The sequence below is a fragment of the Phascolarctos cinereus genome, unplaced genomic scaffold (assembly GCF_003287225.1).
Source record: "Phascolarctos cinereus isolate Bilbo 61053 unplaced genomic scaffold, phaCin_HiC Scaffold_9;HRSCAF=440, whole genome shotgun sequence".
NCBI classification, from domain to species: Eukaryota; Metazoa; Chordata; class Mammalia; order Diprotodontia; family Phascolarctidae; genus Phascolarctos; species Phascolarctos cinereus.
This window is the reverse complement of record NW_027556402.1, coordinates 213,380,221-213,404,920: the sequence shown is the minus strand read 5'-3', so window position 1 is coordinate 213,404,920 and position 24,700 is coordinate 213,380,221. Positions and strand designations below refer to the sequence as shown.

Here is a 24,700-nt window from a genome sequence, read left to right as displayed (position 1 = left end):
TGGTCCTTCCACCTTTTCAGTCTTTTTACACTCTTCATATCCTTTGTCATCCAGTGACACTGGCCTTCTTGCTGTATCTCCCAACTCCAGGCATTATCGTTGGCTGTCCCCTGTGTCTGGAGTGCTCTCCCACCATCTCCACCTCTTATGCCCCATGGCTTCCATCAAGTCAAAGCCAAAGTCTCCACTTCTGCGAGAAGGTCTTCCTCATCCCCTATCATAACAGTGCCTTCCCTCAGATAGTCTCTCAAATTCATCATGTCTGTATCTTGTTTGTAGGGAGTTTTTTGCATGTTGTCTCCCTGCTATACTGTGAGCTCCTTGAGAACAGCAGCTGTCTTTTGTCTTTCTTTATATCTCTAGCCCTCAGTACAATGCCTGGCATATAGTAAGTGCTTAATAATTGTCTGTTAACTGACTGACTCTGTTGAGCTTTTAAAGGCCTTCACTACTTATTTCCAATCAATTTTTCCAGTCTCAGTGTGTATTACTTCCTCATCCACACTCTCAGTCTAGCCAGCCTAGCCTTAGAATCAAGAAAACCTATGTTCAGCTCCTGCATGTGGCACTTATTAGCTGTATGACTATGGTCAAACCACTTAATCTCTGTGAGCCTCAGTTTCCATATCTATAAAATGGAAACAGTGGTATCTACTTCCCTGCATAAGACTGTTGTGAAGCCACAGTGAGTTAATGTACAAGCTGTAAAGTAATATATGAGTGTCAGTTGTTGTTATTGTCGTCTGGTAGACATTCAGTAAACAGTCATTAAGCCAAAAAAGGTTCAGAGGAATATGAAATAATGTCAGATGTTGTTGTGAATACTGACTCTGCAGGTAGAAGCTCTGGGTTAAGAATCTTGTCTCTGATACTTAGAAGTCGTATGACCTTTGGCAAGTCACTTAATCTTCTGAGCCCTCAGTTTCCTCATCTGTAAAATAGAAAGGATGGACTAGATAGTCCCTGAGGTCTTGTCTAGATCTAAATCTACAATCTCATGAGAGGTATTAGAAAAAAAAGGAGGCCATTGGATGTTGTAAAATGAAGTCATTGGTAACAATCTCATTGCTTTGCATATAGTAGGTACTTAATATGTATTTGTTGAAATGAATTGAATTCTCTCCATTTGGGATCCAAAAACTACTAATAGGGGTGGGTAAAGGCTTCCCTGGTGGTGGTATCCTAGGAACAGGATGCATGTCTGTAGCCTCAAGTTTTCCAGCAAGCTGTTGAGTTTTAGAAATGATTTTTTCAAAATGTTCTAACTCACTCTTGATTGGCGAAATGCAAATTAAATAATTCTGAAGTACTACCTCATACCTATTAGATTAGATGATAGGACTGAAAAGGAAAATGACAGATGTTGGAGGGGGTGTGGGAAAAATGAACCATTAATGCACTGTTGGCAGAATTATGAACTGATTCAATCATTCTGGAGAGCAATTTGGAACTGTGCCCAAAGGACTATAAAACTATTCATACTCTTTGTCCTAGCAATACCACTTCTAGGTCTGTATCCCAGAGGAGATTAAAAAAAAACAAAAAGGAAAGGGTCCTATGTGTACAAAAATATTTATAGCAGCTGTTTTCTGATGGCAAAGAGTTGGAAATTGAGGGGATGCCCGTCAATTGAGGAAAGGCTAACCCATTGTGATATGTGATTATGATGAAATACTATTGTGCTATAAGAAATGATGAGCAGGATACTCTAGAAAAACTTGGAAAGACTTCCATGAGCTGATGCAAAGTGAAATGTACTGTATACAAAGTAACAGCGATATTGTAAGGTGAGAAGCTGTGAATGACTTAGCTATTCTCAGTGGTACAGTGATCCAAGACAGTTCTGAAGGACTTAAGATGAAAAATGCTATCTGTCCCCAGAGAAAGAATCAAGGCGTCTGAATACAGATTGGAGCATACTTTTTAACTTTATTTTGCTTGAGGTTTTTTTGTCTATGGTTTTTTTTTTCACAGCATGACTATTATGGAAATATTTTGCATGACTACACATGTATAACCTATATCAAATTGCTTGCCTTCTCAATGAGGGAGGGGGGAGGGAGAAGGAGGAAGGGAGAAAATTTGGAATGCAAAGTTTTAAAAACAAAAGTTAAGAATTGTAGAGTGCTTGTTGTGTGGCGAGCACTGGACTAAGTAGTAATGACACAGGGCCTTCTGTTCAGCAGGTGGAGGCAGCGTGTGTCGGGTGCACGGCCTCAACAGGACGCAGCGTGGATGGGGAACTGGGGGGGAGATATTGAACAAATTTCTAAGAATTTCATTAGTTGTAAAAAAAATTCTTTTTCCAGCTTGCTATCCAAGGTGGACTAAAAAATGTGTTTTATGTTTTCAGCCCCGGAGACACCCTTCTAGCTCCTCAGGAATTGTGACCACCAACTTACACTCCTATCAGAAGAGATCTCTGCTTCACCTGCCTGACAGTGGCCTGGGGGAAGAACAAAATGCCAGCATCTCTCCATCCAATGGAGTGGACCGGAGGGCAGCCACACTCTACAGCCAGTTTACTTCCAAGAATGATGAGAACAGGTGACACACAGGGTCCTCTCCAGTTTCCCTGCCACCTAGAGCGTGTGTCCCTGTGGTCATCGGCATAGGCAAGGAGGATGCTCATCTCTGTGTCCCTTTTCTTCATTCCTCTCTATAGCTAACTCAATTTGTCTTTCTTTGTGGAATTGCCTGCTATTTGCCAGGCAAAAAGTCGTAGGATGCATTTCTGTTTTACTGAATGTTTGATTAACTTTGGCATAGATGAAGGTTTTATATACTTCGGTGGATCTGTGATCTCATTGGTGTGGACACTGCCTCCAGTGGGGTAGGTCATCGCCCACCCACACCTTCTCCTGCTGTCCTGCTTTTTCCTGTGTTCTCTGTAACTCCTCCCCAGGGGCTGACCAAGTATCTGGGGTCCTTCTAGTGGTCTCAGCATTCTGTGAGTACCAGTGCAGCACTAAGACTCTGCCTCTGTTATCCCTTACTGGTGCTACAGAATTGGTCAGAACACGCCCCACACGTGTTGTCTCTTTCCGTTGAATAGAAAGTCCTGTGTAATTAGTGCTTATTCCAGTGCTGGCCACATAACAAGCACTTCACAAGTGCCTTTTCATTCATTCGTCTGTCCCGCTACATACATTATGTTTTGGACAGTGAATAGTCTTCATCAACTTGATTCCCTCATGAGTGGTGAGGATGCACACTTTGGAGTAGCTGTGACTCTTACTTACAAGGCTCTTCAGTGTCCTAGGGCTTGTTAAACTTTTTCCAGTCACGGCCCTTTCAGTGCTTCTTAAACTGTGGATCAGGACCCCATGTGGGTCACGCTGGGGCACAGTGTGATCTGCAAACAGGAGCATCTAAAGATATCGCCGTTTATAGAGAATTGCTCTCTCTCCGTTTGCGTCCTGCACGGACATTCTCTGTGACAGTGGAAAATCCCCAGTTTTGTGCTTCACTGAATATTACTAAACGAGCAAGTTGTCAAAGTTACCTCTCCTGTTAGGTCCATCAAGAATCTCGTATCATCCTAATGTCGGCATCAGAAATACCTTTAAACAGCTTTTGGAGCAGAGCCTTTAAGATTACATTTTTCCTCTACCAAACCAAATCCTACAGGAGAATGGTATTCACTGTAGAATCTTGTGTTTTCAGCCAATTGGGTAAAGGTGTGGTTTGCTATAGAATTTCATTTGCAAAAAATTGCCTATTGCTTTCTCATGTTCTTATCAGAGATGCTTGTCCTTTGTGTAGATAACTCTGATGACAGTTTCACAAAGATGGAAAAGTAGGTATATGGATTGGTAATTGTTCATGTCCTCTTTCTATCACCTTTTTTCTGTAGTTGATTTTTTTTTCCCAGTCATTTTGTATGTTCCCCTCTTGTAAATATCTGGGGACTCAATCTCTCAGTGCTTTCAAAACTATGTTCCTTGTATCATGGTCCTCTTCTTTATATTATACTTGGTCTAATTTGGCATATTTCCTTTAGCATTATTTCTCTTTAACGGAACACACTAGGGACTATCATGTTAGGAAGGGTTTTCAGAGTCTAAATGTGGTGGTTCCACTGTCACTGAGGGAGGAAATTGTTTGTTGATGGATCTTTTCCATTTTTGTCTTTTTATCATCCTCCTTCCAGTTTCCTCTTTAAATAGATGTAGGATGATCTGTCTTAATTAGACCTCAAGCCAACCATTCTGCAAACTTATTTTTTCTAAAGTTACTTCTCACTCTTTTGTGAAGTGATTTTTGCTTATAATCTTCCACAATCTTCATCCTTCAGATTTGAAATTTGGTAACTGGGCATCTGTCTAAGCCTGTGTTGCCCTTGGTTACCACCTCTCTCTACCTGGCAGAGATCAGATTTCTGTCTGAGGCTGTTCCTAGATTTTTTTGGCCTCCTTTTGGTGGTTAATTTAACCTTTGCAGTGGTTAAATTTCCATGAGCAATGGTGATTGTCTACAAAGATATCTGTTCCTTTATCTATTTCCCATTATAAAAAAATCAGTAGATTGTTTTTCAATGTAGGCCTTATGTTTTCATCTTACCTTTTTATTTGGTGTTTTGATCTCTTCTTTAACAAGTTCTTGGCCTGTCTGACACAGACAGATGATTTGGGGATTATTCTCACATTGGTAACCAGTCAATTCTTGTCTCTTAAGATGTGATCAGTTTGGGGCAGCTAGGTGGAGCAGTAGATAGAGCACCGGCCCTGAAGTCAGGAGTGCCTGAGTTCAAATCCGGCCTCAGACCAAACACTTGACACTTACTAGCTGTGTGACCCTGGGCAAGTCACTTTAACCCCAATTGCCTAAAAAAAAAGAAAGAAAGAAAGAAAAGAAAGATGCGATCAGTTTAATTTTTTGTGATATTATTCATTGTTTAATATGTCTGACTCTTATTCAAGAGAAAGTATACATGCCATGTAGTTGTGAGGCTTCTGTGTAGTCTACAAGCCTTTGGCCTTTTTTTGTTTCATTTTCCTGATCTGTATTTTCCAACATTTTTCCACCTTCCTCCTTTATTCCTACCTTTACATTGGAGCCACTGAGCATAAAGTAAATGTTGATTTAATTAGAAGTCCTTATCAAATTAATTTTAGAATTTGGAGTCAGAAGACCTGCCAGGCTCATATGCCAGTTTGGTCACTCGCTAGCTGCGTAACTTGGCAGAGGTCCCTCTGCCTCTTTGCACTTCAGTTTCCTCATCTCTAAAATTGTGAGATTGGACAGCCCCGGGGTGAGCCGTACCCGCAGTCAGAAGCAGCCAGACAAAGCACAGAGCCGGAGCAGAGAACATCAGCGCCTGCACCTTAGGTTTCCAGGGGAGGGAGAGAGGCCTAGGCGTGGCCGAGGCCTTTCTGCTCATCTCCTCAACTTCCATCCTGCCAGGTCTTTTGAGGGGACGCTGTACAAACGAGGAGCTCTGCTGAAAGGCTGGAAGCCCCGCTGGTTTGTGCTGGATGTGACGAAGCATCAGGTAACACTTCCTTCCCATCTCCTTGACAGGGCTGTCCTATCAGGCTGAGTAGCCCCTGGACGATTACTGGAGTGACCAGATGATGTGTCTGCCTGCTGCAGGGCACACTCATGCTCACACATGCACATGCTCGTTATTCCTTTTTGTCCCGGTGATCGCAGACCCTCCGCCCATGTCAATAATCATCAGTTTCATAAGGTGCTGTGGCTGGTCTGCATCCTTGAAGGGAAGGTCAGTGATGAGATCCCAGCTCTCCTAGAAATAGCAGCTCCATTTCTGCAGGGCTTTAGAGGGTGCATAGCACTGCCCTCACCACCCTTGGCAGAAGCTGTGATTAACCCTTGTGGTTATAAGAAGATCAGGGTTCACTTGTGTGGCTCCAGTCCCTGCCTTCCTCACCTCCTGTGATTGGCCTCATCCAGCCCCCACTGCACAGCCCTGCTCTGTACTTTGTCCTGAGATTGTGTGGCCCCCACAATGACGAGTCAGAGGACACCTTGGAGGGCAGAGATGGAACAGGCAATCTGAGTGGGGGAGAGTGGGCTTCAGTAGGGGCTGGTGTCCTCTAGTGCAGGGGCTTCAAAATGACCTCGGTAAGGCGGTCCGTCCCTAGAGAGCTATGGCGTGTGTGATCTCACACTCACCACTCCTGCTGTACTCTGGCATCCTTATTAGTGGGGGCCACATGTCCAGCTGTCCTTGGTGACAGGATGGGCAGTGGGGCAAAGTGGAGAGTTCTAGATGGGGGATCATCGCTTCTTTGTTGGGTCCTCTGGCTATCCCTTTGCTGCTCTGGCCTTGTCTTTAGAGAAGGAGCTTGGATCAGATGATCACTGAGACCCCCTGCAGCTGCCTAGCTTATATGGCCCTAGAACATGCCCTCTGCCGCAGGTAGGTGTGGGGATGGAGCAGTCCCTCCCAAGTCTCCAGCCACTTCTGTACCACCCTGCAGTCCGTGCCATGAGGAAGGCCCCCTGAGTACTAAGGGGATTGCCCTTTCCCAAGGCATCCTGTCCTCATCCATAAAACTGAAGCACTCTTTTTTTTACAGTCTGGTGAGAAAGGCTTGATATCCACAATGCCATATCTCCACATTATGTGAATGTGCCAGATGCACACCAAAGACCCACAGTCTTTCATTGTGTGAGAGTGTTCCAGTCTCCAGGTGCCCTGGGGACCTCTGCTAGGACCATGTTGAGACTGCCTCTGCCTTTGCTCCAAGAGTTTGGCAGAGGTCATGCTTTTGGCAGAGGAATGTAGAGAATGTGCTTTCAGATAGGCAGAGGGCAGCCCTTTTGATGGACTTAGAAATGTCATGGAAATCCTGGTGTCTGCAGAGCAGAAGAGAACACCATCCGACCACTAACCACAGGAGAAGACTGTCATGTTGTAACCATAATTAACAATTACATGAAATTATACTCACATTTTTTGCTGATCATTATAAGTTCTTGAAAACCCAAGAACACAGACTTTTCATTAGTCCCACTGATCCCAGGCCAGGAAGGTGGCCACAGGGAACATAAAGGAAATTCTGGGCCCAGCAGTAAAAGACAACAGTGGAACTAGATGTGAAAAGAAGCCAAGGCATAGAGCCCAGGATCAATGGTAGAGTCGTCCATTGCCCGCCTGAGTGAGGAGGGTCCTCAGAGGCACCCCCTCTAACACCCCAGACCAGCTCTCATCCAGCCTGTGTTTGGATTGCTGGATCGAGTCTCACCCCTGGCAGAGTTTTAAACAAAACAGAAAATGTTGCCTCCCAACACTGACTTGGGCCCTTGATATCCTTGGATTCAAGATACATAATCCTGGGCCCCTTGGAAGGGTGGGAGCGTCGGAGGGGTGTGAGTGGACCAACTCAGAGGTGATATAAATCCACTTGTCAAGGCACATTAGAAGTGGGTCTGCTTTGGTAGAGCCCAGCAGGTGTTCTCCCTGCTGACACTATCTTAGACCTAAAGAAAGAAGAGACCTTAGAGGACATCCAATCCAGTCCTCTCGTTTTCCAGACCTAGAGAGCTGAAGTGTGAAGCCCAAGGTTAGACTGGTGGCAAGTATGAGGAGGGTAGGGTTTGAACCCAGGTCCTTTTGAGCCATTGCTCCTTCCGCTGTACCACACTGCCTCAGGATCACAGCTTCTTTGCGCCATCACATATATTTAGACCAGATGATCCTCCACTTTTGTTCACATGTATTTAATTCCTTCCCTTTGTCTCCTGCATGTTCTAGTTGAGGTACTATGATTCTGGTGAGGACACAAGCTGTAAAGGGCACATTGACTTAGCTGAAGTGGAAACCATCATTCCAGCAACCCCAACTATGGGCGCCCCAAAGCATGCCAGTGACAAAGCCTTTTTTGATGTAAGTACATCATGCCTTTTGAGTTCCTTCTGAAGCTAGGAAACATTCTTTCCACATATATTTTCATGCTTCCAGGGTACCAAGAACAGTGTCACACACCTGCTAATTTAGGCCTGGGTGGCCCACATGCAGCCTAAAGGCCAGAGGGGTCTTACTTGGCCCCCAGGTGTAGCCCACTTGAAATATTTAGCAAACAAAAATTTTAGCTAATTAACAAACATTTTTGTTCCCAGGGGCTCGGAGGGCCAGATCACCCACTCTTGATAAGCACTACCCCTGGGTGTCATGGGAACGAGCTGGGATTTAATTCCATTAAAGTGAAATGTCAGTAATTCTATAATTAAATCCTTGTCACACAAGTCCAGGGATTTCAGATCTCTGATATCTGGGAGTACTGTTGTGAAAGGTAGAACTGCTCCTGCCTGAGCCAAGAGAGCTGTCTCAGCCAGCCCTGCGCTCTGTCCTTCGCCTCTACACTAGTGGCCGCTTGGCTTTCGGACAGTCTGAGCAGGTGGCATATTATTAACGTGCAAGAACAAACATACTTTAAGGGGGAGGTGCATGGCTGTGAACTCGTTGACATCCAGCTCAAGTTCCCTGAGCCATTGCTGCGTCTGTGAAGATAAATTTTTCCTTATCCTGTCTTCACCACAGACTTTTTTTCGTTGGGTTTATATCCCATTTTTCTACCTTCCATGGATGAAAATGAAATCGACCCATTTCTCTGAAATCACTCACTATCCCATCAGTTTATCCTGAAGAGCAACAATTGGTCTTTATTTTCCCTTGTCTTATGTCCAGGCTTAGTCTGCACAGTAAGTCCACTAGTAGAAAAATGACTCCCTAGTTGTGTCAGGCCTCCCTAAAGACCAGGCTTCCCAGATCTGTTCTTCCCTAAGTTTCTGGGGGATTTCTTGGGAGAGCCCAGCCCCCTGCAGCTGATGAAAAGGGCATATAACGGACAGGCAGTCACCACCACAACTTATGGCAAGACCCTGGTCAGTGCATTTCTGCTCCTCAGCCCTCTTTCCCCTTCATCCCTATCCCTTCCTGCTCTGACCAGGCAGTCTTTTTCTAAGAGCAGATACTCTGGTAGGAGAACCCATAGCCCTGCTCCCGGGGAGCTGCCTTGTGTCCATCCCTTCGGACCACTGACAGTATTTCTTACTTGGAGAACTGAAAAGAGCAGTGTTTATAGGAAGTCACATCAGAGGTATGGAGGGTAAGAAAGTGATTGTGCCTAGTGAGAGTCAGAGGAACCAGAAGAGTTAGCAGAGCAGAAATGACCTCTGGGCGAGATGCTGTTGACAGCTGACTAAGCCAAAGCGGAGCAGGCTTAAAATCATCACAGTGTTTGACTCCTGCCCTGGCAAAAAGCCCCCAGGGAGTCTTCCTTCTCATCTCTGGTGTTTCTGTTTCATTGTGTAGCTGAAGACCAGCAAACGCGTGTATAACTTCTGTGCCCAGGACTCACAAAGTGCCCAGCAGTGGATGGACCGGATCCAGAGCTGTATTTCTGATGCCTGACCAGACCCCCTCTGGGATACAGGAACGAGAAGGAGGCCTTTGGCTGCACCAATGGGAAAGGTCACAGGAGAGACTTTGGGAAGCACCAGCACCAAGAAATAGCTCTCTCTCCCCTTGAGCCAGCCTCACTCACTGTGTAGATCTCTAGTCTAACTCGCTTCCCCAGACTACTTCCCCCAGTTGTGTTTGTCACATGGAGCCTGCTTGGGTCTGCAGTAAGCTGTACTGACGGGGCAGCGTGTACAGCCCAGCCTCCTTATGCCATGACAGCAATCTGGGGCCAGCCCAGGGGGGATTTTGGAAACATCTGCCTGGGTCGCTATTTACTTGGCAGAGCCAATGGTTTTGCAAGCAAAAGTAGAAAACCTCTGGTACCATCCATCCTTAGTTGGAGCAGTCATTGCCATCAGGCCTGATGCAGATATTTCATGGGCTACATCCCATAGCCAGCTGCTGGCTGTGCCAGGTGTGGGCTGTTTTCAATACATGCTGAGCTTACCAGCTTTGGTGGGACTGAAGGAAGAGACAAACCATGTGACCCTGCCAAGAGATTTGACCTCTGGGGAAATGGGAGAAAGATTAGTCTTCAAATGTATAGACTCTAAAAGAAATTGCTTTTCCAAGGCTGAAAGAAAGAATGCTCTTTGCATGCTCTTCTGCTCACTCTCAACTTGTATTCACAAAGTAACACAATGATAAATGCACTAAACAATAAAGCAGGGCTAGGCCTGGAAATCCTCTCAGTGCAGCCACGTGGGCAGGCAGGAGTGTGCCACCACGGTCGTGCCATGTCCCGCCATGTGCCTCCGAAACAAGCCTCAGAGAAGGGGACAGGAAGGAGAGGCAGAGCCCAGGAGGGTCATCACAGGCTGGAAGGTGGGATTGGATGTTGAAGGCAACAATTTTTGCACATAAATTGTAAGAACAATTTTAGATTTTTACATTTGAAAACATTGTGTTTATTAAACTTAAAGCTACAGAGCAAATACCCTTCCCCTTGTCAGCAGGGAGCTAGAGCATCGTGTCTTGTTTGGAAATGTTAATATGTGAAATATCAGACTAATATTTCAAAGAATCTGTATATATGATTTAGTACATTCTGATTTTTTCAGACTTCCTGCTTGTAATTTAATATAAAACTAACCAAACTGATTCACTCATAGGATTTTGTTTATTCCATGGGTCCTTCTTCTAAGAAAAACCACTCTCTTTGGGGGCTGAAGATTAAGAGTAAAATGTCCAATTTCAAACTGTATACATACCAGGAAAAAAAGAGTTGTCTTAATATATAAGGAATTGGGGGGGGAGGCAGGAGACAATAGGAATGAAGGACTTTTCTGTCATTTTCAGTTTATACACCTCCACCTGTGAAAATGGCCGTTGCACATAATTTGTATTTTTCTTTGTATATGAAGTACTTTTTTATGTACTTTGTAAGATATGGACCCCATCATTTCATAGGTTGAAACTGTGCACAACACTCTTTGGTAATGAGGTTATTTTAACAATTTTATGTAGGTGTGACATGACTTTATAACCATCTTGTAATAAACATACTTCTTAAAAAAGCACAATCCCTCCTTTCCTGGGGAATCCAAGCCCGGCCTGGCACTCTCTGTTTTACATGCATAGAGTAATGGGGTTAATAGGTTTAGGATTCAGATATGGGCTGAAACCCAAACAGGGAGAGCCTCCTGACTGAGGAGGCCATTTTCCCAGCAGCCTGTGCAGCATGCTGACTACCAGACACATCCAGCTGGCAGTCCCAGCAGCATCTCAGCATGTCCAGTCCTGCTGCTTTCCCAACTTCCCTGTTTCTGCTGGTGTCATCACATCCTTCCAGTAACCCTGATTCAGAACTTCACAGCCATCTGTGACTTCTTCTCACCATTCCCTCCCCAGCTTTCTGTTTCTGAAACTCCCTACACCCTAGTCCAGATCTTCATAATTTCTTACCTAGATCACTAATTCAATTAACCACCATTAAATGCCTCCCATATGCAAGACATGATGCGAGGCAATGGGGCTAAAGCTCTAGAGAAGCAGGGTTGGCAGCACATGGAGGTTACTGTAGACACATAAATAAATGTTCAGTAACTCAATCATAATAAAACATAACCATAATCTGAGCAGAAGAAAAATACAATGTACTATGAGAGATCGGAGGAAGGAAAGACCATTTACAACTTACACAGTATGGAAGGGAAGAGAGAAAAGATCAGGAAAGGCCTCATGGAGGTAAAGCTGGATCCGACCTTGGAGATCATCTAACCAACCCCCTCATCTTCAAGATGAGCAAGCCAACACTATGACTTGTCCAAGGCCACACAGTCAGTAAATAGCAAAGCTAAGCTTCAAACCACATCCTCTGACACAAAATCCAGGGCTTTCTATACTATACTACACTTCACTGCCTCTGTTGTGCTGGCTCTTCAACCACAGACAGAATTTCAAGATGCAGAGATGAAGAAAGGACCTTCAGGTATAAGCAAAGACCCTGAGAAAGGAAAACATTGGATGTATACAACGAACTGTTGCAGCAACCACCAAGGGGCTCTGTTATCTTCTCTCCCCAATCCATCCTCTGTGCACCAACAGAGTAATCGCCCAGGTTCTAATAGTATGAGCTGTCTTCCTTAAAAACCTTCAGCAGCTTGTCGATGGAAGGATGAAGTCCAAATTCCTGAGGCTGGCATCCAAGGCCTTCAGTGACTTGTTTCCAACCTAGCTCTCCAGCTTTATCTCAGTTTGTGGAATCTCTGAGCTACAGGGGCTCCAGGGTCATCTAGTCCACCCTTTACTTCACCAAAAACCCCCTCTGCAGCACAGCCAACACTGGCAAGCCTTTATACAGACTGCTCCTGAAGGAGACCCTACCACCTCTTGAGACAACCTGATCCGCTTTGGGATAGCGCTCATTGTCAGCAAGTTTTTCCTTACATCGAGCCTTCAAATACTTGAAAATAACAATCATGCCTCCACCTTAAGTCTTCTCTTCTACATGTTAGACATCACCAGGGCCTTCCATCAAGCTTCATGGGATAGGATTTACAACAGGAAATAACTGGTCGCTGGAGCAAAAATGATAAGAATCTTAGGGGAAAGGACTCTACTGTCTTGGAGTTTGCGTTAGAGAAGAGGAAAGCTAGGAATAGTCCAACGTGCTCCAAAGGTCTTGGGAGATTAAATTACAAAGAGTGCCAGAAAATGTAGATAGCAATGCATGGACTAAAATTCCACAAGAAACTCTCAAGAATGTAATTCTGAAAACACAAAAGCCGTTCCAATGAGGAGGAAGAGGGGAAGTTGTCCAAAGATAGAAGACAGAGACAGAAAGAGGAGAGAGGGAGATGTGCAGGCACAAGCACCACAAGTGTTTATTAACTGCTCACAGGGCCTGTGGATACAAATACAAACAATCAAACCAACACCTGCCTTCAAGGACCTTACGTTCTAATAGAAGATGACAAATAGAAAGGAGAGTTGAAAATCTGGGAAGGTCTAAAAGGAACAATGCAAATACGAAAGCAACTCCCTAGCCAATTTAGATTTTTTTAAAGACCCGTACAAAATATGGAAGCAAGATTAATTAACCAAGGATAAATACTAAAGAATGACACCCACCTGTAAAAGTCAATAATGCTAAAGCTAAGAATGTAGGAAAACTGACAGGGAAAGTAAGGACAACAAAAGGCAGGAAAACTGTGTTGTAGAAAATCAATAGAAAGGATAAGATGCTTTTTAAGAAGGTAAAAAAAAAGGATGAGATGGTAAAAGTTCAAGTCACTTTACCTAGGTGAACTACATGTTAAAGTTTAAAATATAATGGAGAATAGGAAGAGACAGCAGAGAATTAATTGTCAATATCCCACTTTCAAGAAAGGGAAGAGAATGGAACCTGCAAACTCTAAACTGATGAGCTTGATTTTTATTCCAAACAAAATTCTAGAACATATTAAAAAGATGGTTAGTGGACATTTAGAAACAGAAGCAGTAGTCACAAAAGGCCAGCATGGCTTCACCAAGAATAGGTCATGCCAAACTAATTTTCTTTTTCTTTTGGCAAGATTGCTAAACTGACAGATAAGAATGCTGTCAATCTTTATCTAGATTTTAGCAAAGAATTTGGTGAAGTCACTCATTCTGTTCTTGTGAGAGAAAAACAATGGAGAGATGTAAGCTAGATAATTTGGGAGATGCAGAACTGATTGAATTGCTGGATCCAGAGTATTTCAGTATCAGCTTGGAAAATGGCAGCATACAATAACAGATTGAGTGCTGGGTTTGGAGCAGAGAAGACCTGAATTCAAATTCCCCATCTGACTCTAGATGTGTGACCCTGGGTAGGTCACTTAAACCTCTGTTTGCTTCAGGCAACTCCTTAGGACTTGTCTATCAACTTGTAGATGGGTTTCAATTTGAGTTCCCTCCACATTGAGTTACCTACATTGATTAAATCACAGCTCCTTCTCATTTTTTCCCATTAACTTGAAAGGACTTCTCCAGTGAAGTGAACAGGGATATGTGATTGGCTTTGTACTACTAGGCAGCTAGGTGGTACATTAGATAAGAATATTGTATTGTTGTTAGGAAGATCTGAATTCAAATCTTGCCTCAGCCACTTATTAGCTGTGTGATCCTGAACAAGTCATTCAGTTTCCTCATTTGTATAATGGGGATGATAATAGCACCCACCTTCCAGGGGTGTTGTGACGATAAAATGATTAACATGTTCAATACTTGGTAAACCTTAAAATGCTATATAAACACTAGCTATTATTGATTATTACCATTATATATTGTTATTAATGACGTGGATAAAAACATAGATGGAACACTGATGAAATTAGCAGATGACACAAATCTGGGAAGGACAGTAACATACTAGGTAACAGTGTCAGGATCCAAAAAGACCTCAACAGGCTGAAACAATGGACCTAATCTAATAGGATGTGATCTAGTAGGGATGAATGTAGAGTCTTATACTGGATTCAGAAAATCACAAGCTCAGTATGAGTCAACATTGTGGTATTGTGCCCTAGGAAGCTAAAGTAACCTTAGGCTGCATTGAGAGGTATAGTGTCCAAGAACAAGTCATAATCCCGCTGTGCTTTGCCCTGGTCAGAATATATTAGGTTCAGCTGCAGGGAGGGGAGGCTGGGAAGGGCCTTGCTTTAAGAAAGATGTTGAGAGAGACCAAAGAGCATCCAGATGAGGGCAATCAGGAAAACGGAGTCTCAAGGTCTTGGTGGAAGGAAGTAGGAATGTTTAGCTTGGAGAAATAAGTGAAAGACATTAGGAAAGACATAATAACTTTCTTGAGGTATTGAAAGGTCCATCCCATGGAAGAGGAATGAGGCTTGTTCTTCTTGGCCCTGGAGGACAGACTAGAAGCAAGGAGGGGCTGGGGAGATGGCAGAAAGATAGATTTTAGGTGTGATGTCAGGAAAAACTTCCCAGTAATTAGAGCTACCCAAAAGAATGGGTTTTCTCGGGAGGTAAGGGGTTGCCTCTCTTGAAGCTCTTTAAACAAAAGCGCCCCCCTTCGGGTATGCTGCAGCAAGCGCAGAATCCTGGGGACTGTGTGACTGACACACCTTTGTTCTGCTGAGACCACTGGCCAGAAGCTTGGCCTTGGGAGCCACACTCATTCTGCCAGAGTTGCTTGGGCCAGAGCAGCAAATAGCCTCCCACTTTCTCTCTTGTGTTGCTTTCCAGGGGGCACCATTAGACTACGTTATTCTAGCAGTGTTGTGTCTTCACGAGGAATTTCACTGGGAAATTCCAGCTGGTTGGGCTTTTGACCCTTTGTTCTGATTGAGTCGAGTCTGCTTGGAATGTCAAAATTTTTACCTTTCAGTGACCTTTGACCAGAATGTGGCTGGAGGAGAAGTAGAGTCAAGATGGTGGAGAAAAGGCAGCAGCTCACCTGAGCTCTCCCCAAAACCTCTCTGAACACCTTGAAATAATGCCATAAAACAAATTCTGGAGCTGCAGACCCCGCAAAAGCATGGGGTGAAATAATTTTCCAGCCAAAGACCACTTAGAAAGTCAACAGGAAAGGTCTGTTGCACCTAGGTGAAAGTGGAGCACAGTCCAGCACAGGCCACAGCAGCACAGACTCAGCCCCAGGAAACCAGGAGCAGGCCTTGGGAGCCACTGAATTGTAGCCCCACCAGCAGCTTCCGGAGCTCTTAACCCACAAACAGTAAGGGGGTCAAACAGTTGAACTGAAGGAGATTACAGAAGTCTCTTTGCTAGCACTCAGGCAAGACTCTGTTGCTTTGCCCATACTCAGATCTGGGTCGCAGTCCTGGGTGGCAGTCCCAAGGTGAGAAGAAGCACTAGCACACCAAAGCTTGTAGCCACAGTGGAGCAGAGACCTTCCTTATAGTTCCAGGACAGAAAAGAGTGCTTGTGATGGCTCACAGACCATAGCACAGGCCAGGAGAGTAGTAAACACACCTCTCTTCAAATCATACTACCTTAAAAGAACTGACAATTTACAGGTGCCTAAAAGTCTCTCTGAAAACAGCTGCACAAAACCCCGTGAAGTTTGGGACAATGTGCCCTCCACTCTGGAAGCAGAACCCCACTTTAACAGATAATTAAAAGTCAAGAAATAGCCTGGAAAAATGAGCAAACAACAGAAATAAAAACTCTGACCATAGAAAATTACTATGGTGACAAGGAAGATCAAAACACACACTCAGAAGAAGATAAAGTCAAAGCTCCAACATCCAAAGCCTCCAAGAAAACTATCAATTGGTCTTAGGCCATGGAAGAACTCAAAAATAATTTTGAAAATCAAGTAAAAGAGATGGAAGAAAAATTGGGAAGAGAAATGAGAGTGATGCAAGAAAATCATGGGGAAAAGAGTCTATAGCTTGGTAAGGAGACAAACACACACACAAAAAAATACTGAAGAAAGTAATACCTTAAAAAACAGAATAGAACAAATGGAAAAAGAGGTTTAAAAAAAAGCCAATGAGGAGAAAAATGCCTTGAAAAGCAGAACTGGCCGAATGGAAAAAGAGGCACAAAAATTCACTGAAGAAAAAACTCCTTAAAAAGTAGAACTGGCCCAATGGAAAAAGAGAAACAAAGGCTCACTGAAGAAAATAATTCCTTAAAAATAAGAATTGAGCGAATGGAAGCTGATGACTTTATAAGAAATCAAGAATCAGTAAAAACCAGAAGAATGTGAAATATCTCATTGGAAAAACAATTGACCTGGAAAATAGATCCAGGAGAGATAATTTTAAAATTATTGGACTTCCTGAAAGCCAGGACCAAAAAAAGAGCCTCGACATCATCTTTCAAGAAATTATCAAGGAAAACTTCCCTGATATTCTAGAACCAGAGGGTAAAATAGAAATGGAAAAAATCCACTGATCACCTCCTGAAAGAGATTCCCAAAGGAAAACTGCCAGGAATATGATAGCCAAATTCCAGAGCTCCCTGGTGAAGAAGAAAATACTTGAAGCAGGCAGAAAGAAACAGTTCAAGTATCATGAAGCCACAGTCAGGGTAACAAGAGATTTAGCAGCTTCTACATTAAAGAATCAGAGGGCTTGGAATATAATATTCCAGAGAGCAAAGGAGTTAGGATTACAACCAAGAATCACCTACCCAGCAAAACTGAGTATAATCCTTTAGGGGGGGTGTGGATCTTCAATGAAATAGAGGACTTTCAGGCATTCTTGATGAAAAGACCAGAGCTGAATAGAAAATTTGACTTTCAAATACAAGACTCAAAGAGAAACATGAAAAGGTAAACAGGAAAGGGAAATCATAAGGAATTTAATAAGGTTAAACTGTTTATATTTCTATAGGGTAAGATGATATTTGTAACTCACAAAAACTTTCTCATTATTAGGGCAGTTAGGGTTGTATGTAGAGGGGACAAGTGTGAGTTTAATACGAAGGAATGATATCCAAAAAAAAATTAAAGAGTGAGAAAACAGAATGCACTGGGAGAAAGAGAATGGGAGGGGTAGCATGGGATAAATTATCTCATGTAAAAGAGGCAAGAAAAAACTTACAGTGGAGGGGAAGACGTGGGAGGTGAGGGGGAGGGAGGGAGTGAACCTAACTCTCATTAGAATTGGCTCAAAAAAGGAATAACATCATAAGATAGAAATCTATCTTACCCTACAGGAAAGTAGGAGAAGAAGGGGATAAGAGAAGTGGAGGGTGATGGGAGGGCAGTTTGGGGGAGCTGGTAGTCAGAAGCAAAACACTTTTGAGGAGAGACAGGGTGAAAGGAGAGAGAATAGAATAAATGGGTTAGGGGGAATAGAATAGAGGAAAATACATTGAGCAATCATAACTGAAAAAAATTTTGAAGCAAGTTTCTCTTATAAAGGCCTCATTTCTCAAATATATAGAGAACAGAGTCAGATTTATAAAAAATAGGAGCTATTCCCCAATTGATGAATGATCAAGAGATATGAATAGTTTTCAGATGAAATAACCAAAGCTATCTATAACCATATAGAAGGTGCTCTAAATCGCTATTGACTAGAGGAATGCAAATTGAAACAATTCTGAGGTACTACCTCATACCTATTAGATTGGCTAATAGGACAGAAAAAGGAGGATGACAAATGTTGGAGGGGATGTGGGGGAAGTGACACATTAATGCACAGTTGGTGGAGTTGTGAACTGATTCAACCATTTAGGGCAATTTGGAGCTTATAGAGTCAAGGGGTTATAGGACCAGGCTTACCCTGTTGATCTAACAGTGTCACTACTATATCTGTATCCAAAAAGAGGTTTTTTTTAAAGGCAGGGAAGGGGGAAGGACCTATATGTATGGAAATGTTTATAGCAGCTCTTTTCTGGTGGCAGGGAGTTGGAAATTGAGGGGATGCCCATCAATTGGGTAATGGCCAAACAAATTGTGCTATGTGATTATGATGGAATACTATTGTTCTGTAAGAAATGATGAGCAGGATGCTCTCAGAAAAACCTGGGAAGACTTACATGAGCTGATGCAAAATGAAATGTACTGTGTACAAAGTAACAGCAATATTTAAGATGATCAACTGTGAATGTCTTAGCTATTCTCAGCAATACAATGATCCAAGACAATTCTGAAGGACTTATGATGAAAAATGCTGTCCATCCCCAGAGAAAGAATTGATGGTGTCTGAATACAGATGGAAGCATTTTTTTAACTTTCTTTATTTTTCTTTAGTTTTTTTCTGTGTTTTCTTTCACAACATGACTAATGTGGAAATATGTTTTGCATGACGACATATGTATAACCTATATCGAATTGCTTGCCTTCTCATTGTGGGGGGTGAGGAAGGAAGAGAATTTGGAACTCATGGTTTTAAAAATGAATATTAAAAATTGTTTTTACATGTAATTGGGGAAAAATAAAATACTAAAAATTGAATAAGATGAAATAAGAAAAGCAAAACTCTCTGTAATGAGGTTAAATGTAGAGTACATCTATGGGCCAGAAAGAATAAGGGAGCCCCTTGACCTGTACGTATCCATATATACCCATGCAACATGAACTCTAGGGTCCTGCTCAGCCTCTCCTGGGCACTGGAGAGCTGGATAGTGGGTAGGGATCTTGTCTGGTCACAGAATCAGAGATGGTTATGGTCAAAAAGATCTCCCGAGATCATCCAGCCCGATACCTTCATTGCACAGAAAAAGAAGCTAAGGCCTGGGGAGGACAAGGGAGTTTGCCCAAGGTCACATGGCCAGCTGCAATGAGATCTGCCAGGTGTAAGACTCTGCACTGGTTCAACCTTTCCCAAACTGATTGAGCCACAGAGCACTTGAGAGTCTGTAAGGTACTGATCGAAAGTGTGAGTGCTGCTGAAGGCATATTCATCCAATGGGCTCTTATTAAGTGCCCTCTGTGTGCCAGATAAGGTGCCAAGCATGGAAGACACAAAAACAAAAACAGTCCCTGCCCTTCAGGGGCTTACACTGTACTCTCGCTGACATTATCTATGAAATAAATTTCCCTCGGTAAAGGGAGAGTTTGGGAGGTTGAGGATCAAAATAAAAATAAAGAAAAAACTAAAATTGTCTGCACATAAAAAGAGCTGAGAATCCATCATTTCCTGCCTTGGAAGGACATCCCTGCATCAGTATTTTTTCTTGGCAGCCCGGACACACCATGCATGGTTTGAGAAACGTAACTCCAGACCTTTCTTTTGTCTCTTCTTGGCCGTGCCCTTTGGTTTGGATATGAGCCTGGCCAGGATGCCATGATTTGCCTGCCCATTGCTGGTCACTGTTTCTCCCCATCCCACTCCCAGCACAGGTGAGTGAGTCCAGCAGGACTGAGCATCGTTAACCTGATGAACTTGTTCAAAGCCTCATGGGGAGAAGACAGGGATCTGCTGGCAAGCAGGATACAGTTGGCAAGCATTTAAGTCAAGCGTCTAAACATTTCCCTGACCTCTCTCCCAGCCAAGAGTGGTAAAAAGTGCATCTGGCAACCCAGCTGGTGGGGAAAAACCAATGGAGAGCAAGAGACCTTTCCTGGAACAGTTCCAAGCCTACCACCATGCAGCTGAACTTAGCCCTCACCCAAAGTGAGCCATTGGACTTTTCCTCTTTGCCCATGAAGGATGCTGGACCCCCTGAATTAGTCATCTCTCCCTGCTCCCTGGTGATCAGTCAGCTGTCCCCTGGGGTTCCTACCACACCTGCCCTGCCCTATTCAGTTCACTTGAGAGTCTAAGTTTAACTGAAGTCACTAACGAGAAGTGCCTCAATTCAGTTCAATACAAGCATTTACTTAACACCTACTATGAGGAAAGCCCTTTTCTTGGGCTGAGAATACACAGCTAAAGCGATTCAAGCCCTGTCTTTAGGGAACTTCTAATCTTTGAAGCAGGGAGGGAGGGAGAGGCAGAGAGAGAGAGAATTAAAATACATCATTGAAATACGAGCCTTTTGGTCCAGACTATGATTTCACTGTTGTGAGGGAACTCGTAGTGTGAAAACTCCCTTTACCTTTTCAGGTTGGCAACTTGTCTGTGACCTAAATATGACAGAAACATAGGAAATAGACGGATGACAGATTTGCAAGGGGAGGAACCACTTCTAATTGGTGGAATCAGGAAAGGCCTAGTGGACAAAGTGGCTACTTCTCATCAGGCAGGGATATAGAGGGAGGGGACCTGGGGTGGGGGGGTGAGGAACTGAGTTAGAGGAAGTTGAGACCAGATTCTACAGAGCCTTGCGTGCCAGACTAAGGACTTTACCTCCACTACATGTGAAAGTCTACATTTTGAGGAATAAAATATGTGACTTTCCCCATCACAGTTTCAATATATCGTGGGTCAGCATAAGGAATTATATGGGAATTTTGTGGGAGTTTTGCGGAAGCCTCAGACAACACACAAAGGCCAGCAGACAGCACAGAAAAAGTTTAGAAACACAGAAATGCATAAAATGTATGTATGTTATTGTATAATTTCAACATATTTTGTTTTTTAATACCATAGTAATTCAGGCTTCTTCTCTGGTAAGAAGAGAGGGCCAAAAATATTTTATGCAGATTTTCCAGATTGCAGGGGCACTGTACCCGTAACCCCCATGATGTGGAAGAGATAGCTGTAATAGAATAACAAATTCTGTTAATCAGCTTTGAAAGAATATGAGGTTCATAAAGAGTTTGCAAAATATACTAAATGGAGAAAAAATATTCCATGGACACCATAACCAGGACTATCAAAAACATAAGTCATGATTGAAATAAACATCTTTTGAACAATCAGACATTGAGAAGAAAGAGCCCCAGACATGAAGAGACCTGGGTTCTAGTCCTCACTCTGTTACCATCTAGTTATGTGACCTCCAGCCATTTAATTTCTCTAGGACTTGTTTCTTTCACAAAATGAGGGGATCTATATATTTTACTCTAGAGAAGGTGCTCTTTAACCTAGGGTCCATATTTTTTATATTTGGTCATACATTTCAATACAATTTCCTTTGTAACCTTATGTGTTTTTAAATGCATTTAAAAATCCTATTCTGAAAAGGGTTCCATAGCCTTCACCAGACTTCCAAGGGAGTATCTAACATAAAAAAGATGAAGAAATCCTGATCTAGTGTCAAAAGTTGCTAAATAGGACTGAAAATGACTCAGTGTGAATAAAAGACATGATATGGAAGCCAAGTGAACTAATGAGATCTTTAATTGCATTAATGTAAACCTGGTGTCCAGAATGAAGGAGGTAACAGTCCCTGGTCAAGTCATATTGGAGAGTATTGGGTTCAGTTTGGGGGCATCCTATTTTAGGAGGAAAATTATCAGGTGGAGCGTGTCCAGCAGAAGGCAACTCGGGTGGTTAAAAGACTGTGCCATACTAGGACCACCAGCTAAAGAAATGAGGGAGGAAACATGGGGGTGAGGGCTGTTTTTGAATTCTAAAGGGCTACCATGCAGAAGAGGGATCAGATGTAGGGGAGTACTGCCGCCAGCTCAAACTAGCTCCTGGGAACCTACTGTCAAGTTTTCAGAATGAACATTTACGCCTCGGAAATCGCAAACCCCACAATCAGGGCTTGATTTACTCTCTTGTTGTCTGGCTAGACTTAAGAGTGATGGAGAAAGTGTTCATCATGTTCATTAAACTGCAAAGTGTGTCAAGCACGCTTTTTCCCCCAATTGTTTGTTAAACATTTACCAGCACACCCCTGAAAGTGCATTCTATATGGCCCCATTGGTGCAAAGGAAGATCAGTAAGTGAAAACTCAGTGGCTTCCTATTGCTTTGTATTCCAGAATCCAGTATCACCCTACCATTCCATTCTTAACTTAGTTACTTTCTTCCATGACCATACATTCCGGCCAAAGTGGCTAGCTCCCACCCAAATATGTACATGCTTACCTGCCTCCGTACTAGAAAATGCCCCTATCCTCCATGCTGGATGAATCGCTACCTATTTTATAAATAAAGCCTAGTTCAAATTCTTCCTCCTCTGGGAAGCTTTCCCTCGTTCCCTTGACCAATAAGGACTTTTCCCCTCCCGCAACCTGATCTCACAAACCAGTTTGTTTTGTACCTCTCCAGTATGTCATGTAGTGATATGGATGACTACAGTTTTCTGTATTCATGTCTTGTCTCTCTGCTAGACTGGAAATTTCATGGATCAGTCAATAAGCATTAGTTAAGTGCCTGCTATGTGCCACTACTACTATGTTCTAAATATGGGGGTTACAAAGAAAGGCAAAAAAAAAAATGATCTCTGCTCCCAAGGAACTCATTTTAATGAAGGCAGGAACCATGTCTTATCTAACCTTGGCATTTCCTGTAGTGCCTAGCACAGAGTGGGTGCTTAATCAATGATAAATCAATGCATAGAGATTATAGGGAGACTTATTTCAGCTTACTGTAAGGAAGAACTTTGTAACAAGCAGCAGTCAAGCTGTCTTTCTTGTGAAGAAATGAGCTCCCTGTCACTGGAAGTGATCAGTGATATTGTAGAGAAGATTCCTACACTGGGCAGGATAGGAGATAAGGCTAAGCCTCTAAGGGACCTTTCAAAACTCCCAGATTCTCTAATAGGTCTAAGTTAGGAAAAAAAGTGTAAGTGAATGGCCCTAGAGTTCAGAACCAATGAAGTAAGACCATCAGAGAGAAAGAAAGAGAGAGGATGACTGATGGGAACAGAAGCATGGTCTGAACCCAGCACAGGTGGATTTTAAAAAGCAAGAGAGGCCCATGATGGGTGTGTTTTGGGCAGGTGAGGGGGGCCACGGGCTCTGAGGGGCTTCCCTCAGCATCTACATGGGCGTGCAGAATGTAGCAGTTGAGAAGAAAATGTAGGCCTGAAGAAAATGATGGTGAGGGGAGAGCGTGGGAGTGAGGAAGGATTACTGCCAGGGAAAACACCAAAAACATCAGACCTCCATCAGTGCCAAGACCTGACAATGGTGAAACAAAGCTCCCTCTTCTCAAAAGAGTGAGATGAACCACATTCTGTCGGACAATTCCAATGCATTGGTTGGTTGTTGTTTTTTTTAATGGTATTTCATTGTTACCAGAAGGGCTCTATTGGTATTAAGGAGTTAATTGGGGAAATAAAGGTAATGCAAACAATTTTTAAGCCTTTTTTTGAAGAAAAGAAAATAGGAGGAGGAGAAAGAATGGAGAAATGATAGTCAGTGTTACTCATTCCCCAGGAAAAGGAATTTACCTCTAGGGAGGCAGCAGGTACAATGGAAAGAGCCAGGGTGTGGAGTGAGACAATGTAGGCTGGAATCCCTGCTTCTCCTGTGACAGTGGACAAGTCACTTTATCCCCCCAAGCCTCAGTTTCCTCATCTGTAAAGTGGGAGTAATAATATTTGCACAACCTCCCTAGTAGAGCTGTTAGAAAGAGAGCACTTTGTAAACTATTAAGTGTTATTTAATATCGTTATTGTTATTTTATTATTATTAGGCTCCTTCCCACCAAAGTCCTCCTCCTCTGATGTTTCATTATGACATGAAGGTGACTGTGGGTTCTCAAAGGCCGTGCCGATGGCCTCTGAGCTTTGGGAAGTCCTACCAAGATGGAAGAGCTTCAGGGATGGACTTGGCTATCGGCCATCGATTGGTCATCCAATGACTAGCCTCATTAACTATGGTGAGGGGCTTATCAGTAAATTGCCTGCAGGGAGATGAAGGCTTTGGCCACAGTCATTCCCAAAGGCCATCTAGTTAAGCATTGAGAAATCACAATCTACATAGACAGCACCCATGCCAGGGAAATCACAGGTCTTTGAACTATTCAAGTTTTAATACTTTAATTACATCTAAGGTCACATCAGTGACTTCAGAGGTAGAGATGATCTCTCTATCAACATAGGTCATACATAACTCCTCTATTATTGGGTGAAAAAACAGATCAATGGAACCAAATAGAAAAGCCAGTAAAAGAACCAAATTTAAATGAGAAATTCATAAACCCAGTCTCCTAAAATATTTGAGAAAGAAATTAATATTTTAAATTTTAAATTATTAGGCCAGTTGGACAGCAGTTCATATATCAATTACTGTCAATAATAACCAGAGTCCAGCCCATCACCTGTGTCGTAGGGGAGTGGAGGGGACAGTGGAAAAGTAAGAGATGTCGGCCATGGTGATATACCACGTACCGTGGTCTCTGCGTTCCCCAAGACCACTCCAGTTAGCTGTGAGGGGCTGACAAGAACCCCCAAACTCTGGCTAAATGATCTCTGACACCACCAGTAATTGGGTCAACATCAGCCAGTATGATGTAACTTCTTTTATGAATCTAAGCACTATGTCTCACATTCTGCATAGCATTCTCTCCACCAGTCTGGAGTC

The 24,700-nt window shown here is 43.1% G+C and overlaps 1 protein-coding gene across 1 annotated transcript in view; it reads left to right on the top strand.

The window, feature by feature from the left end:
* SBF2 (SET binding factor 2) overlaps window positions 1-10,534 on the top strand; it is a 494,333-nt gene extending 483,799 nt beyond the window's left edge. Inside the window, 4 exon segments of the mRNA XM_078148119.1 lie at window positions 2,354-2,547; window positions 5,407-5,494; window positions 7,724-7,855; window positions 9,284-10,534. Coding sequence (XP_078004245.1) covers window positions 2,354-2,547; window positions 5,407-5,494; window positions 7,724-7,855; window positions 9,284-9,382 — 513 coding nt within the window. The 3' untranslated portion in view covers window positions 9,383-10,534.
* Window positions 10,535-24,700: the final 14,166 nt, after the last annotated feature.